The 14,479-nt window shown below is 47.8% G+C and overlaps 1 protein-coding gene across 5 annotated transcripts in view; it reads left to right on the top strand.

Annotated features, from left to right (window-relative positions):
* The window catches only part of GPLD1 (glycosylphosphatidylinositol specific phospholipase D1), a 64,672-nt gene extending 50,313 nt beyond the window's left edge, over window positions 1-14,359 (top strand). For 3 of the 5 annotated variants that reach the window (XM_027040414.2, XM_027040412.2, XM_053223206.1), the window contains exons 18-26: window positions 3-159; window positions 649-790; window positions 1,568-1,673; window positions 1,759-1,852; window positions 7,720-7,896; window positions 8,239-8,399; window positions 9,582-9,608; window positions 9,731-9,781; window positions 12,283-14,359. In XM_027040414.2, coding sequence (XP_026896215.2) covers window positions 3-159; window positions 649-790; window positions 1,568-1,673; window positions 1,759-1,852; window positions 7,720-7,896; window positions 8,239-8,399; window positions 9,582-9,608; window positions 9,731-9,781; window positions 12,283-12,369 — 1,002 coding nt within the window. In that variant the 3' untranslated portion in view covers window positions 12,370-14,359. Of the gene's footprint in view, window positions 1-2; window positions 160-648; window positions 791-1,567; window positions 1,674-1,758; window positions 1,853-7,719; window positions 7,897-8,238; window positions 8,400-9,581; window positions 9,609-9,730; window positions 9,782-11,538; window positions 11,678-12,282 lie in introns of those variants that run through there. The other 2 variants (XR_008298777.1, XM_027040415.2) reach the window with 2 other exon arrangements.
* The last annotated feature ends 120 nt before the right edge of the window (window positions 14,360-14,479 follow it).

The following is a 14,479-nucleotide window of genomic DNA, read 5'->3' as shown; positions in this document are numbered from 1 at the left end:
AGGACACCTACTGTAACCTGGGCTGGACGCTCTTGGCCGCGGATGTGAATGGCGACGGCGCGCCCGATCTGGTGATGGGCTCCCCCTTTGCACCGGGTGGAGGGAAACAGAAGGGCATGGTAGCTGCATTTCATTCCGGCCCCAACGGGAGCGGCAAAGGTAACGCCTGTTGGGGGGGTGGGGGGTGGGGGGCGGAGGCCTCCCGGCTCTAGTCTGTGCTGGTGCACGTGGCCTCGTGTCCTTTCTTCCTCACTCCGTGATCATTTCGCTGAAATCTACCAGCGTTTAGTCTGGTGGGTGTTCCCGCAGGTGCTGTGGATAGAGTCACAGGATGTACAGAAAGGGATCCAGCTTCTAGGTCCAGATCCAAGGGGGCCGGTGGGTTGTTGCAGAGTCTCTCTCTGGAAGCGTGGGAAGCCCGAAGGCATCCCAGGGATGCCCGCCCCGCCCCCCCCCCCCCACCCCATCCGGATTGCATCCTGTGGGCCACAGAAGCGAGCTCTGGAGATTTCCTTCTCGTGTGAAGCGGGGGATCCATTTCTGACGGTGGGGGCCCTGCGAACAGCTTGGGGGGTATCTGAGAGCTCCCGCAAAAACTCGGCGCCCCCCCTCCCACGTGGGGTAAACGGCGCTGGTGGTCTCGCGTAGAAAAGCTGGACGTGGAGGCGGCCGACTGGATGGCGAGGGGCGAGGAGGACTTCTCCTGGCTAGGCTACTCCCTGCACGGGCTCAGCGTGGACAACAGGACGTTGCTGTTGGTCGGGAGCCCGACCTGGAAGAACAGCAACAGGCAAGCGCCCAGGGTGGGGCCGGGGACCGGTGGGCACCCGAGGCCGCCGTGGGAGCCCGCGGAAGGGTGGGGCTCAGACACAGGGGCCGAGGCCTTACCCTGCGAGGAAGAGCGAAGAAGGCTCTGGGGCGAGGTTGCAAATCCTCCTCCTTAGAAGTTTAAGAACGAGGTAGAGAGGCGCATCCGTTTGCCGGGCTGCCGTGACAGCGTGCCCCAGACTGGGTAGCATAAGGCACAGGAAGTCATTTTCTCACCGTTCCGGAGACCGGAAGCCCAAGGTCAAGGTATTGGCAGGGTTGAGGGCTCTCCTTGGCTTGCAGAGGGCCGCCTCTCCATCCTCATACGGCCTCTTTTCCGTGCGCCTCCCTGGTCTTTCTGTTCTTACAAGGACACCAGTCAGATTGCATTAGGGCCCCACCCTCATGACCTCATTGTAACATAACTACTGCCTTAAAGACCCCATCTCCAAATATACATAATCTGAGGTGCTGGGGTTAGGACTCCAACATGCGAATTTTGGGGGAGCACCGTTCAGCCGTGACCGTAGGCCTCCCTATACCTGCTGTCAGCTGGGAGGCCGAGTGGTGAGCCCCGGACCTGGAGAGTCTTAATACTGGGATTCGCTCTGGAAGCCACCCCTGCTCCCATGCCAAGGATCCCGGGGAGGGGGGCGGGGTGGGGAAGAGGGGGCTTCTCTTTGCTCGGTCCTGGACCTGAACACCCGGTCAGTTCTTAATCCCGGGCCCCAGCAGCTGACCCCCGCCTGCTTCATTCCAGTCTGGGCCGTTTGTCCCGCACTCAGGATGAGAAACAGAGCCTGGGACGGGTGTATGGCTATTTCCCGCCAAATTGCCGAAGCTGGTTCACCATTTCTGGAGACAAGGTATGGCCGCTGCTCCCTCCCCAGGACAGGGGGCGCCACGGAGGGTTCTCTGAGTTGTACCATACTGACTCCTTGCATTTCACAGGCAATGGGGAAGCTGGGTACTTCCTTGTCAAGTGGTCACGTGATGGTGAATGGGACCCGGAAACAGGTGCTGCTGGTTGGAGCCCCGACGCACGGTAGGTCATTTGCCAGGAAACCTGGCTGCTTGTTTCTCACGTGGCTCCTTGACTGTGCCCTACTGGGGGAGAGTTGTGAAATCTGGAGCCAGACAGACCTGATTTTGAGGATTTCCTTTTCTCATTAATCACAAGCTGCACAAGCCCGGGGGAAGTTACTTAACCTCCCTGAATGTTAGCATCATCATTTGCAAAACACAGATTATAACGTCCCTCTCAAAGATTTGTTGAAAATCCCCCATGAAAGTGAGCTAGTGTGTTTTTAAAGCTCCTGTCCCACTGTGCTTGGATGAGAGGGGAGTTCAGAAGATTCTGTAAATCCATTCACCAGGACTAGGTCTGCTCTGAGGACATTTGTTTATAAACCATTATTTTATTTACTTTATGGGGGAAGAGTTTTAAAAAGCCGACAAAAACGTATTCACTTCAAGACTGTCAAAGCGAATCACGTTTATTGTAGAAATTTGTGAAAATACAAAGATGTATATAGAAATCACCCTTATCCAGATACTTAACAATTTAAGCTCATACTATGTGTTGTGTGTATAATATATACGCATTTTCACACCTGATTTCTTATTCTATATCTTGTGCGTGTTCTCATGTTACTAAGATTCTTCTTAAATGTGGTTTTCGATACCTATCACATTTTTTTCCACGTGCACATGCCAACATTTACTAACATCATCCCTATTCTGGAAATTTAGGATGTTTCCAATTTTTCACTGTTGTCAACAGGGTCTCATTGAACATCCTTGTACAGAAAACCTTGCCTTTCTGAATAGTTTTAAAATTGGTTCCTGGAGGTGGAGTTTCTGGACTCGAGGGTCTAATAGTAAGGCTCTTAACTGCATACTGTCAAATTATTTTTCGGGAAGATTTTTGTTTCTTACGATATAATAAGCAGAGCGGATTGGGCAAAAGAATGGTGAGCTCTTTCATTGCATGATTCAGGACACAGCATTGTCACACCAGGAACTTGCTGACTTAGCTTTGGAAAAGTTGTTCCCCACTCCCCACCCCTTTTTACACAGTCAAGATAGTGATTTCCAAACTCCTGCAACACACATTAGTGATTTTACTTGCCTCACGTCTCTTTCTACTGGAATGCTGTGATTAGAGCTTTCCAAACTTTGTTTTAACGTTCCTACGGTCTTAGTAATTTCCTATTACAAAATACTGTACAAATTATAAAAAGGCTAATTTATATATCTTATTACATGCGTATTATATACAGTTTAACCTTTTTTGAGACCATTATACATTCACATGCAGTTGTAAGAAGTAACATGGGGAGATCCACGTGACATTTTATCCAGTTTTTGCCAAGATAATACTTGTAAACCACAACAGTGTCACAACCAGGTTATCGACACGATGTAATCCACCAGTTGAATCTTGTTCAGATTTTCCTATTTTTTAATGGTTTTATTATTTATTTTGCAAGAAAGCGCATGTGAGCGGGGGAGGGGCAGAGAGACAGAGAGAGAGACAGAGAGAGAGCATCCCAAGCAGCCTCTGCACGGTCAACACAGAGCCCGACGCGGAGCTCGAACCCATGAACTGTGAGATCATGACCTGACCTGAAATCAAGAGTTGGTTGCTTAACTGACTGAGCTGTCCAGGCACCCCAGATTTACCTATTTTTTACTTACATTTTGCCTGTATTTCACCCACATTATTTGTGAGTCCTGGTACGGATGAAAATGTGGAGGCCTTTGTTACAAACTATTCAGAATTTTAGGCGGGTGACTGGAAAGCATCAAGCCAAGCCTGGGGCCCCGTGTGGTTGCCTGTGTGGCACATGCTGTATTTACGTCCTAAGAACTTGGCTCCTTTTGGTTGCTGTACAGCTTCTCAAACCTGGAATCAGATTAGACATGCCCACCCTCATTTTTAATCCACACGGATTTTCTCGTGGTACCTGCACTTTATTATAACCCCTAAAATCCCAGTTGGCAAAGATATGATGTCACTCAAAGGATCGTAGGGAACTAGTGTGAAAACCATGAACTGCCTCCAACAGGTAGTTCATGTGGACGGCAGACAGCGTCACTGTGTTCCCTTCCAAGGGTCAGCATATCTGCACCTCCCGGGGGCTCACGGGAGTGCTTCGGTGTAGATGGGAATCACGGCTCTGTGGTACAGGGTCACCTAACTTGGAACAACTGGATGTACTCACCAGATGCTGGTGGTCTGGAGCTTGACCCTGTCGGGCCTGTCCCCTTCACCCTGAGCTCTGTCTCTGGCTCAGCAGAATCTTTGGTTCAGAACGTGGCCACAACGAACGGCTTAAATATTCAGCGGGGACTTTAGGGTGTTGATGACCTATGAAGCGTTTTCAGTATTGAAAGGGGTTGAGAGGAGGTGGGCACTCATACAGTGCTGCTGAGATGTGAACTGATATAGCCCTTCTAGAAAGGTTTGGTTAAATGGCAAAAGCCTTAAAGATACTCATTCCCTTGGATGCTGTATGGATAGTCTCTAAGAATCTGCTCTCAGAAAGTTATTTCAGAGCTGCAGGGAAAGATCTTTCTCACAGCGTTAATTATAATAGCAAAAAATTACAGATGGCTTAAGTGGGTATAAAATTTTATAATCCATAACAATCTCCATTTTGTTTAACATGTCTATGGGTGTCAATCTCCAGAAAGAAACAGATGCATTGTACAACTTCACTATACTTTTTTGGGGGTGTTTTCCACACCTTTTGTAATGAATGATATGTAAAAAATCCTGGCATTCCCAAGTCTGACACTTCTAGTTTTGACTATTTCACGGTAGTCCGGAAAGTCAGCCACGTGAAGTAACATGATTCATAGTTTGAGTCGCAAGTGTTGAGCCACATCGCAAAGCGGTGTCCCCATTCCTGTGGCTCGTGCAGGGGTCCAGCTGCAGGGACACACCCGTGTGTTACGACAGCTGTGTGTTCTGCTGTCACAGTAAGTGAACTTAGTCTTGAGAAGTGACTAAAACACTTGTGTGTTTAAAAAAACTTACACCCCCGACCCTGATCTATCCCTTTTAAAAAACCTGGTCTGCTGGATTACTTTTGTTATTCAAATAACAGATGCAGAAATACTGAAACATAATCTTGGGTTTGTTTTTTTCCCTCTTGCTTAAAATGTGTATTGTAAGCCACTGTTTAATTTGCATCAACCTGAAGATGAAGTATTTTAAAATTTATTTTATTGAAAAATATGTTTCAGGTGTATATAACGTACACATTATGACATGACCCTTGGAAGTTCTAGTTACCATCTATCAGAAATGAGGTATTTGGAATGGCCAAAAATTTAAAGAATCTGAATCCTTTATAGACTTTTTTAGAGCAGTTTTAGGTTTACAACAAAATCGAGTGGAAAGTACAGAGATTTCCCGTAACCCCCTCCTGCCCCCCCCCCCCCACATGAACTGTGGGCCCTGCTGTCTTCTGCACCAGACTGTGCATCTGTTATACCTGATGGACCTACACGGACCCACCATTAGAACCCAGGTTATGGTTTATATTAAAATTCACTTTTTGTGCTGAATATTCCATGGGTTTGGACAAACGTAGGACCTGTATCCATTATAGTTTCACTGCCCTAGGAATCCTCTGTGCTCACCTCTTCATCCATCTTCCCTCCTGGCGAACCAGTGATTTTTCTACCTCTCCATGGCTTTGCCTTCTCTACAATGGCATACAGTTGGGATCCTAGTACGCAACCTTTTCGGATTGGCTTCTTTATGCATTATGCATATTCTGCATTAAGGTTCTCCCATGTCTTCATGGCTTGCTGATTTTTGAGTCCTTTTCAAATTCTGAGAATTGAAAGCAACACTGTGCTGAAATTGTGACTATGATAAAAAGCAAGAGTTTTGGAAGTGCTAATCACTGCTTCCCCTCCCCCAACCTTCTGCACTTGGAGCCATTTGAGAAGTGGACTCATGAATCATTCCTATCAAAATATGTGTCTTCTAAACACTGGGTTGGAGAATGTGGTCTGGATGGGCAGCCACATTCAGGCTTTTCTGATCTTGGCCCACAAAGTGACCATGGGGTGACTTCTCCGAAAGAAAGTTTGGGTCTGCAGGCCATCACATCTGGCCTGCAGTACGAGCGGCAGAGGTGTGGACTCAGGAGTGCATCTAGAAGGCAGACCTGGCTGTGGTCTGTGTGCATCCCACGGGAAGCAAACCAGCATGATATGCCCACTCTGCAGGCAGGCAGAGCCAGAGGGAGAAGCCACATTTGTCCCCCGCCCCTGCAGGCAGGCACTTCCTCCTCCTCCCTGTGGCCAAAGCTCCCAGCATTACTGTGTGCTGTGACCCCAGGGAGCTCGAGTCCCTTCAGGAAGCAGAAGGGCGTAAGAATGTCCTCTCATTTTGACGTTTCTTCATACTTTGGGCTTTCACCCTTAATATTAGTGGTTGTAGTTTATGGAAACACTGTCCTCTTGAGAATATTGTTCTGGGTCAGGTTGTACTTTTATGTTCAAGAACCCAGATTGCTGAGCCTTTCAAAGTGCTGGCTGTTTCCTTTTTGTCCTCGCTGTTATTCCCACCGCTATTCTTGGCTCTGCTTTGAGCTTTCAGTTGGTTCTACTTGACAGCTGGCTATGAACAGGGCATGAGGGAAGGCTGTCCAAGAAAATACAGTACAACCTTGGTTTACAAGCATAATTCATTCCGGAAACACACTTGTAATCCAAAGCACTTGTACATCAAAGCGAATTTCAAGAACCAGTGGCTCAGCTGTGGTCATGTGACATTCAGGGTCCTATATGACTCATTGTACGCCATCGCTCATTGATCAGGTTAAAGCTTATTAGCAATGGTTGCTAGTCTTTCAGAACACTCGCAGAACAAGTTACTTGCAATCCAAGGTTTTACTGTAGTCAGTTCTACACACAATACTAAGACACTGACACAAGATTGTACCTGTTCATGGACGCGTTGCCTGGGTCATCGTAAGCCTCCCAGGACCAGTAACCCCAACCGACAGATGCCATTGTTGTTTTTGAGAAGGTACTTATTTCTGAAATGAAGGTTGTGTTCCAGATGATCTATCTAGGCGAAATTCTAGCTTTGTTTAAAAACCGTTCAATATTCACCCATTTAAAAACCATCCATCCCATACGTGCACTGAACCAAGCAACGTGTTTCTAAGCACATTGTGGGACTAAGTCACGGTCCCATTGCTTATGGAACTGACAGCCAGGTGCAGGAGAGGCCTGGTGAACAGAAGCGAGGCTCCCCTGCGAGGGGCACGGGAAGCAGCAGGCACAGCGTGTTGTGGCTGCACACGGGAGGGAAGGGAAGGCTTTGCAGCAGAGGCGAGAGCAGGGCCGTGTTCCAGAAGCGCAGGAGTTGGCCGGCAGAGGGGTGTGGGGGAAGGATGCCGGTTCCAGGCAGACAGCACATCATGTTCAGAGGCCCAGACTTAAGAAATAGAAGGGGCTGTGGTTTAAATCTGTGATGGGTGACGTGTGGGTGAGAAGGGGGACATGGCCCCCAAACACTAGAGCTGTAAGTAGCCAATTTTCTAAGGCCTCCTGAGCCCGCGGAAGGCCTCGTGAAGAATTTAGACTGTGTATCTCACAGGAAGTTTGTGATGTAAAAAAAGATGGTTGTATGGAGAACGTATTGCAGGGGCCAGACCTGTCTGATGGGACGTCACTGAGCCCACCCAGTGTTTGGTCTCCTCATGGCCACTGTTGGTCAGTGCTGACCTCCCCCCCCCCCCCCCCAGTCCCGTGGGATTCTGAGCAGTTGTGTCACTCAAGGTACAGAAGACTGAAGCGAGAATAGGACTCCATTCAGCGCTTTACATTTTCTCTTCATTCCTGTGATGGCAGCAGACACCATGCCCTGGTTTGTTTCAGATGAGAAGTCTAAGATGGCGTTCCTGACCATGACCTTGCACCAGGGTGGAACCGGTCGGATGTATGAACTGACGCTGGACACGCAGCCACCTCTGCTCGGCACCTTCAGCGGAGACCGCCGCTTCTCCCGATTTGGTGGCATTCTGCACTTGAGTGACCTGGATGGCGACGGCTTAGGTAGGGGAGGAACAGGGCCTCTGGCCAAGAACTGGCTCCCCAGTCATCAGACCGGCCCCCGAACTGGGTCATCTAGGCTCTGCCCTTAGTATCGACAGCTCAGTGACCCAAGGCCTTTAGGTAGATTTTAGAGCTCGGTAAGACCAGAGCCAAGAGAAAGTTCTACTTCTTGAAGGTGGTAACATGAGAGCCATGCACGTCCGTTGTTGTCCAGGAATGACTGACTGGGGACCAGAGCCTTGACTATGCTGGGATGAAACCGGGTAGATGATTTAGGGGATGCGTTCATGGGACTTGCGGGGGGTTGGGTTAGGACCCAGTTCTGATTTCTGTCGTCTGCAGATGAAATCCTCGTGGCAGCCCCACTGCGGATAACAGACATCACGTCCGGGCTGCTGGGAGGGGAAGATGGCCGGGTGTACATCTACAATGGCAAACAGACCACCTTTGGTGACATGACCGGCAGATGCAAATCCTGGGCAGCTCCGTGTCCCGAGGAAAAGGTAACGTGGGCCCGTGTGGAATCCTAGGCTACACTGGGAAAGGCGGCTACCTGCGGATGCCTTGTGACATTGTGTCCACTGTGCAACTCTGACGGTTTCTGAGCTGTCTGGCGGTCAGGGCACAATCACTTGCCTGTGTGGCATAGGCCCGAGTAGCCCTGCATTCTTCCACATCTGCTTGCACTGTAGCTCAAGTCCAGTTGGACGTAGTGTCCTGCTGGTTCCGGTCCCAGGCCTGCCTTGCTTGGTTAGGGCCCACGGCAGCCCCCTGGGATTCCATCAAAACGCCCCCTCTTCTGTTTCCTGTTCACTGCTTCCTGTTCATCCCTTTTCTCAGGTGGGTTTTTTTTTAAGTTGTCTGGGCCTAAAACACCATTTTTAAATTTAAACAACCTTATTTAATTGCAAAAGTACAGTTCATTATAAAAATTTTAGAAAATACAAGTGGTACGAATCCTCTACCTAGATTTGCACTCTGCAGAGACGATGCCTTCTGTTAACCTTCTGAGGTGTATCCTTCTGGTATGCTTTTCTGTCGGCTTAATGGTTCCCATTTATTGTGCACTTACTCTGTACTTGGCACTGCGTTAACACTTGATAGATCTGTCTCCCTCACTGCTACTTCTTCAAGCCACCTCCAAGCTACTATGTGGGTACTGTGCCAGATGAAGACCTTGAATGTCCATGAGGAAGGCGTGCTAGGAGAGGGCAGGCCAGGGCCCTGCACCAGGAGCTGATTCTTTAGGACACTCTTCACCATTACGGTGTGTGTGTGGATAGGGCTTATTAACAGCCATGATCATCTTGTCCACAATTTTGTAACTTGATCTGGTCTTCCCTGCCACCGTAGTTAACATTTCTCCATGCCTTGTATTCTCATACAGTGGAATTCCTGGCTGCCTGTTTTATCTGTGGACACACCATAGTTTATGTAGACGTTATTTAAGGGACTATTAGTCCCTCAGTCCATTTCATTTCACGGTTATAAATATCCATATATGAACATTTCTGTCCATCTGTCTTCTTGAGCTACACTCCTGTGAGTGGAATTTCTGGTGTCAAAGGGCATGCACGAGTTGAGGACTTCTCCAGAATGTAGATGTGAGTATGGGGCTTCAGGATGAGTGGTTAAAACCTGAATCGACAGTAACACAAGTCTCCCTTCTCTCCCCTTCCTTTCAGGCTCAGTATGTACTGATTTCTCCTGAAGTAAGTACCTCCTGAAGGAATGAAGAAAGAGAAACCACAGAAGTGCGCCCTTTCCCTTATTTTAAACTGATAAGATATCACAGTATGTTTTCAAAAGACCATTAACAGACACTGCTTTACAGGCAAGTTCAAGGTTTGGGAGCTCCGTGATTACCGTGAGGTCGAAAAACAAGGTGGGTATGAAGACTGTCCTTTGGACGTTTATATCCTAAGGCTGGGGGGGGGGGGGTGGTCTTTCATCTAAAAGATTGTATTTGAAAAAGAGGAACACAAAAAAGGAAGTAACATCCATACACAATCTCATCACTTTCCCATTCAACCCTCAGGGCTGGGCTGGCAAATTACAGCCTGTGGGACTAGTTTTTGTACAGGCCATGAGCTAAAAATGATTATTACAGTTTAAGTGGCTGGGTGACACCTGAGACTTGTATGAAGCATCCCTAGTTTTATCAGAACACATTCCTGCTCCCGTGTCTCTGTGGCAGCTACTGTAATGCAATGGTGGGCGATTGGCTGTCCCAGAGACCCAGGTCCCCCACAGCCTGAAGTAATCATCATCTTGGCCCTTTCAGAGAGTTTGCAAACCCCGCCATGTCAGATAACCACTGTTAATATGCTGGCACGGTTTTGTCCAGATTCCGGGACAAACACGTAAACGTGCGCGTGCACGCGCTCTACCTGCCCGGCCTCGTCACCTACATGTGCTCTATAGCATCTGATGGCTCTTCTCAGACCAATACACATGGAGCTGTTGGGGGTCTTTTCAATGGCTGCATCATATTGGTTTTATTTGGTTCCCTTTCTCCGTTATTTCCATTTTTATAGAATTGTGCAAGCCTCAGGGTGCCTGGGTGGCTCAGTTAAGCATCTGACAGTCTTGATCTGGGCTCAGGTCATGATCTCACAGTTGGGGAGATCAAACCCTGTGTCAGCCTCCGTGCTGACAGCATGGAGCCTGCTTGGAATTCTCTCTCCCTCTCTCTAACCCTTACAAGAAACGAACTGTGCTGCTAATGATATTCTTAGCAGACTGCTAGACCAAAAGGTATGCACATTTTGGATTTTAATGGGTACAGCAGTTAAAGAGTTTTATCTTCAAATATAAAGCTAAAGTACCGAACCCATTCATTCATTTAGGAGAGGATGTTCTATAGAACTGTGTGAGCTTTGAGAGAGAGAAACAAGATTTATACACGTGGGAAGTTGACAGGATTAAGGCTAAAGCATAGTCTGAAAGTCTGACCAGTACTAACGGTGGGATGGGAGGCCTTCATAGATCATGGAGTGTGGCAGGGTGGGTGACCTCCAGCTTCTTGCCGTTTAGTGAAACTGCTCTCGGGTGGCCACCAGTTCAGATGGCTCTTGCTTTACCATCTATATAGTCAAGCCTGGTTAAGTAAACGTTTAGGGTTATCCAGAAAAAGAGATGAAGTTTATGGGAGGATTCTCCGAATGTCTGGTGACAGAATGTGTCGTAAGCTTGGCTTGTATTTAAAATGCATTTTCTGAAAGTTAGATGTTATCAAGAACCCATGTATCATGTAAGAATCACACATACCCAGCATCCCTTCTGCCACCTGAGGAGTGGTACAGATCATCTAGAAGTTATGGTTGACTGCGTACAATGCTGCACATTCTCCTTTGTAACGACCATTCCCCTGGGGAGAACACTGAATGTGCTGCACCAACCCCCCCCCCCCCACCTGCACAACACACACCTGGGATGGCAGCATGGGAGTAGCTTAGAGCTGGACACGGACCACCTGAGGCCGGTCAGAGTGGCGGTTTACAGAGACTCAGGTTGGGAGTCTGAAGACTCGAGAGCGTGAAGCCAGAGTCAGGACGGGGCGCACAGGTGAGCCTTGGCCGCGCTGTGTCATACGACGTCCTGGAGAAGCACGCAAACCTGACGTCTGGTTCCTGCACGCAGGTGCTTACCGTCTAGGTGGAAATGTGCCCGGTAACACAGGCCCACGTATGCTGAGCAAGAGCCAAAGGCAGTCAGAAAGCAGGAGCCGGGGAAGGTGAGCTGCCAGGAACCAGGAGGAGGTTGACTAGCTGGACAGGAGGCAGGAAAGGAAGGTGTGAAATGGAGACCAAGCTCAACTACGAAACTAAACTACAGGCAAATCAAGTAAATACTTCCATAAATAAGAGGAAGGCAAGATTTTCATTTTTCCTTTTGACACTAGGGTATAAAACAGCAAAGGGCAGTGTGGTAAGAGGGAACGTGGTAAGGGGTCAGGAAATGTTAGCCATTATTACTTCTGGATTCCATCTGTAGTTCTCAAAATCAAATCAGTAGAACTTTTCACAGGAGGTTTGGCCGTTTCACGGTCGTTCCCTGCTCTGGCCGGCTGGACCCTGGCCAGCCTGGGTTTAGGATCATCAAGTCCAGGCTCCCAGCATGTAGACCGGCCCCCAGGGAAAACAGTTTAAACACTGGCTGCAGGCTTTGAAGACACTTCTGAAGGACGGTTCCGAAACTGGTTCAAGCAGCAGGGCCTGCCCCCAGAGAAGGGACGGAACTTCCTCAGCCCTGGTTTTCTGAACATACAGATCTGAGAATGCGGGATTTAAACAACATCTTATCACCAGAGCATAATGTGATGCCTGGATTATGGCAGAAACTAAAGGCATTATGAATCATCAAAATGTTTTGTGTCCTCTGCAGAACCAAGTTGTCGTTGCTGCTGGAAGGAGCTCTTTGGGAGCCCGACTCTCTGGGGCACTTCACGTCTACAGCCTTGGCCTAGACTAAAGGCTATCCTCCTCTGTCCGTCTCTTGTGCCCAGTCATCTCCAGGGGGAGCGTTCCTGCTGGGGGCAGGGCTCCTGGGAGTAGAGATGTCTCCGTCTGGGATGACGATGCAGTAGACGGTGACAGGGGCTCTGGTGAGCCAGGTCCCCTCCTCTTCCAGAGTTTCAGTCCTTGCTTCCCTTGCATTTAAACTTATTCCTGACTTACTGCCTGTGCTCAAACCTTTGTACAATGTCTCTCCTCTTCACAGGACTAGCTACGTCTTGCTGATGCCTGGAAAGACCTCTCTCTCTGGGGTTCTCTATCACAATTTCTCCTAAAAATTTCCTTTTAAAAACAGTGACCCATTCCAATCAAAGTGAAATAGTGTAGTATATAGGAAAACAAATTAGAGAACTAGTATAGTGAAAAGTAAGGGGGTGAAGGATAACCTCACAACTGCAAAGGCACCTGCTGTACCTGATTTGGTCCCTTCTTGGGAGGATTATTTCATTTTCGGTGTTTTGTATAGTGAAGGATAAATACAAGACTAAAACCTCCTTACCTTTTAGTGCCCTCAAATGCTTTTGTAGAAGCGGCTGTCCTAACTGTGGCATCTAGTGACTTTCCACTTGTTCCAGGACCTCCCAAGAGGAGCTGCTGTCGCACTGAGTTGGTACAAACTATGTAGAGAGAAGAGATCTGGCCTGAGCCAGTGGCCACTGCAAGGGACCAGGCAGAGAAGCAGGCCTTGGTCTCCCTTGTTCCTGGGCTGGTTTTAGCAGATTTCATCCGCCAGTCCTGCAGTGTGGCATAGTTAAGGGAAAGGAATCTACCCCAGGGTTTTAGCTTCACTAAAAATGTGAGAAACCATTACTACTGATCCTGTAACAGGGAGGCACACTAGTGAAAGGTACTAAAAGTGCAGGGAGAAGTAATGACAAGAACCCAGCTTCTCTAGAGGCAGAGTAGAGACTGGTCCAAGGAAGGAGTCCAGCAGAAGAGTAAAAGTTGAATTAGAAATCTAGGGAAAGCTACTAGAGTTAATTGTGAGCACAGGTGAGTACATACAGGGAAACAGGACACAAAGTCACCTCTGGATGAGTCCTGTGACTGTCCCCTTTCCTAAAGAGAGGCAGGCCATCTGCATGGTTCCCTAGGGAACAGCAAAAAGCACAAATACCATTTGGTTTCATTTGGGTAACAATTATTGCTAGTTCTTATGTGAATTATTCTTTTTAGTTTAAGGGAAATTCATCTTGAGGGCCCAGAAATTAGTTGACTGTAATACAAGTTGAGAAGTCTGAGTGCAGAACGGATGCCTGTCTAGTACTGGACCTTTCCTTACAAGCGTGGGTTCCTTTACGCTGCCAGCACCGCGGAAGACGTCCACGCTTCACTGATAGGGCCTGTGTTGAAACACGATCATTAACGACTTACATTCTTCTTAATGCTTAAACATACCAGATAGCAAGCACCAGGCAGAGAAGGTTAAAATGTATAAGGTTGGAGGCAAGTTTTCGTGTAGGATTTTATATAGGACATTTAGCCATATTCAGAAGTGCTAATTTGGATTCCTACTGTCGGAGGTCAACCTGGCACAGAGTCCAATGCATTATGTGGTTACGTTTTCACTCCACTAACTGTAGTTCTCAGCATGGATTCTGAAATGCATAACAGAAATGGAAACATCTTGTAGGGTTTTAAGCTCTCATTAACACAAATCTGAACTTAATAATTTAACTTAGTTACCTTTATTTCAAGATATCAAAACACATGTACATACTTGTGGTCTGTTTTTCTATGTATATGTAACAACGTGCTTCGAGATCAGAATGGTTTTATGCCTTTGTACTGCAGATCTAGAAAGATCTGAAGTGGGTCTTGGAATAAACTCAGATCGCTGAATGCCCCGGTCCAGGCACCATCCATTAGCCCACCTCCACAGGCACCACTTAAAGTGTGTTTAACATTGCAATTCCAAAAAATAAAGCTGTGTACAACTTTTAGAATGACTCCCCACTATCTTTTTATTTAGTGGTTATTCATCACAATCGGTTTATCAAGAATAAAGCGAGTGTTCAGATGTCATTTTAGGATGCTATTTTCTGCCTTCCAAAAATGGACAGTCT

Source organism: Acinonyx jubatus, chromosome B2, assembly GCF_027475565.1.
Source record: "Acinonyx jubatus isolate Ajub_Pintada_27869175 chromosome B2, VMU_Ajub_asm_v1.0, whole genome shotgun sequence".
Lineage (NCBI taxonomy): Eukaryota > Metazoa > Chordata > Mammalia > Carnivora > Felidae > Acinonyx > Acinonyx jubatus.
This window is presented reverse-complemented; position numbering and strand designations above follow the sequence as displayed.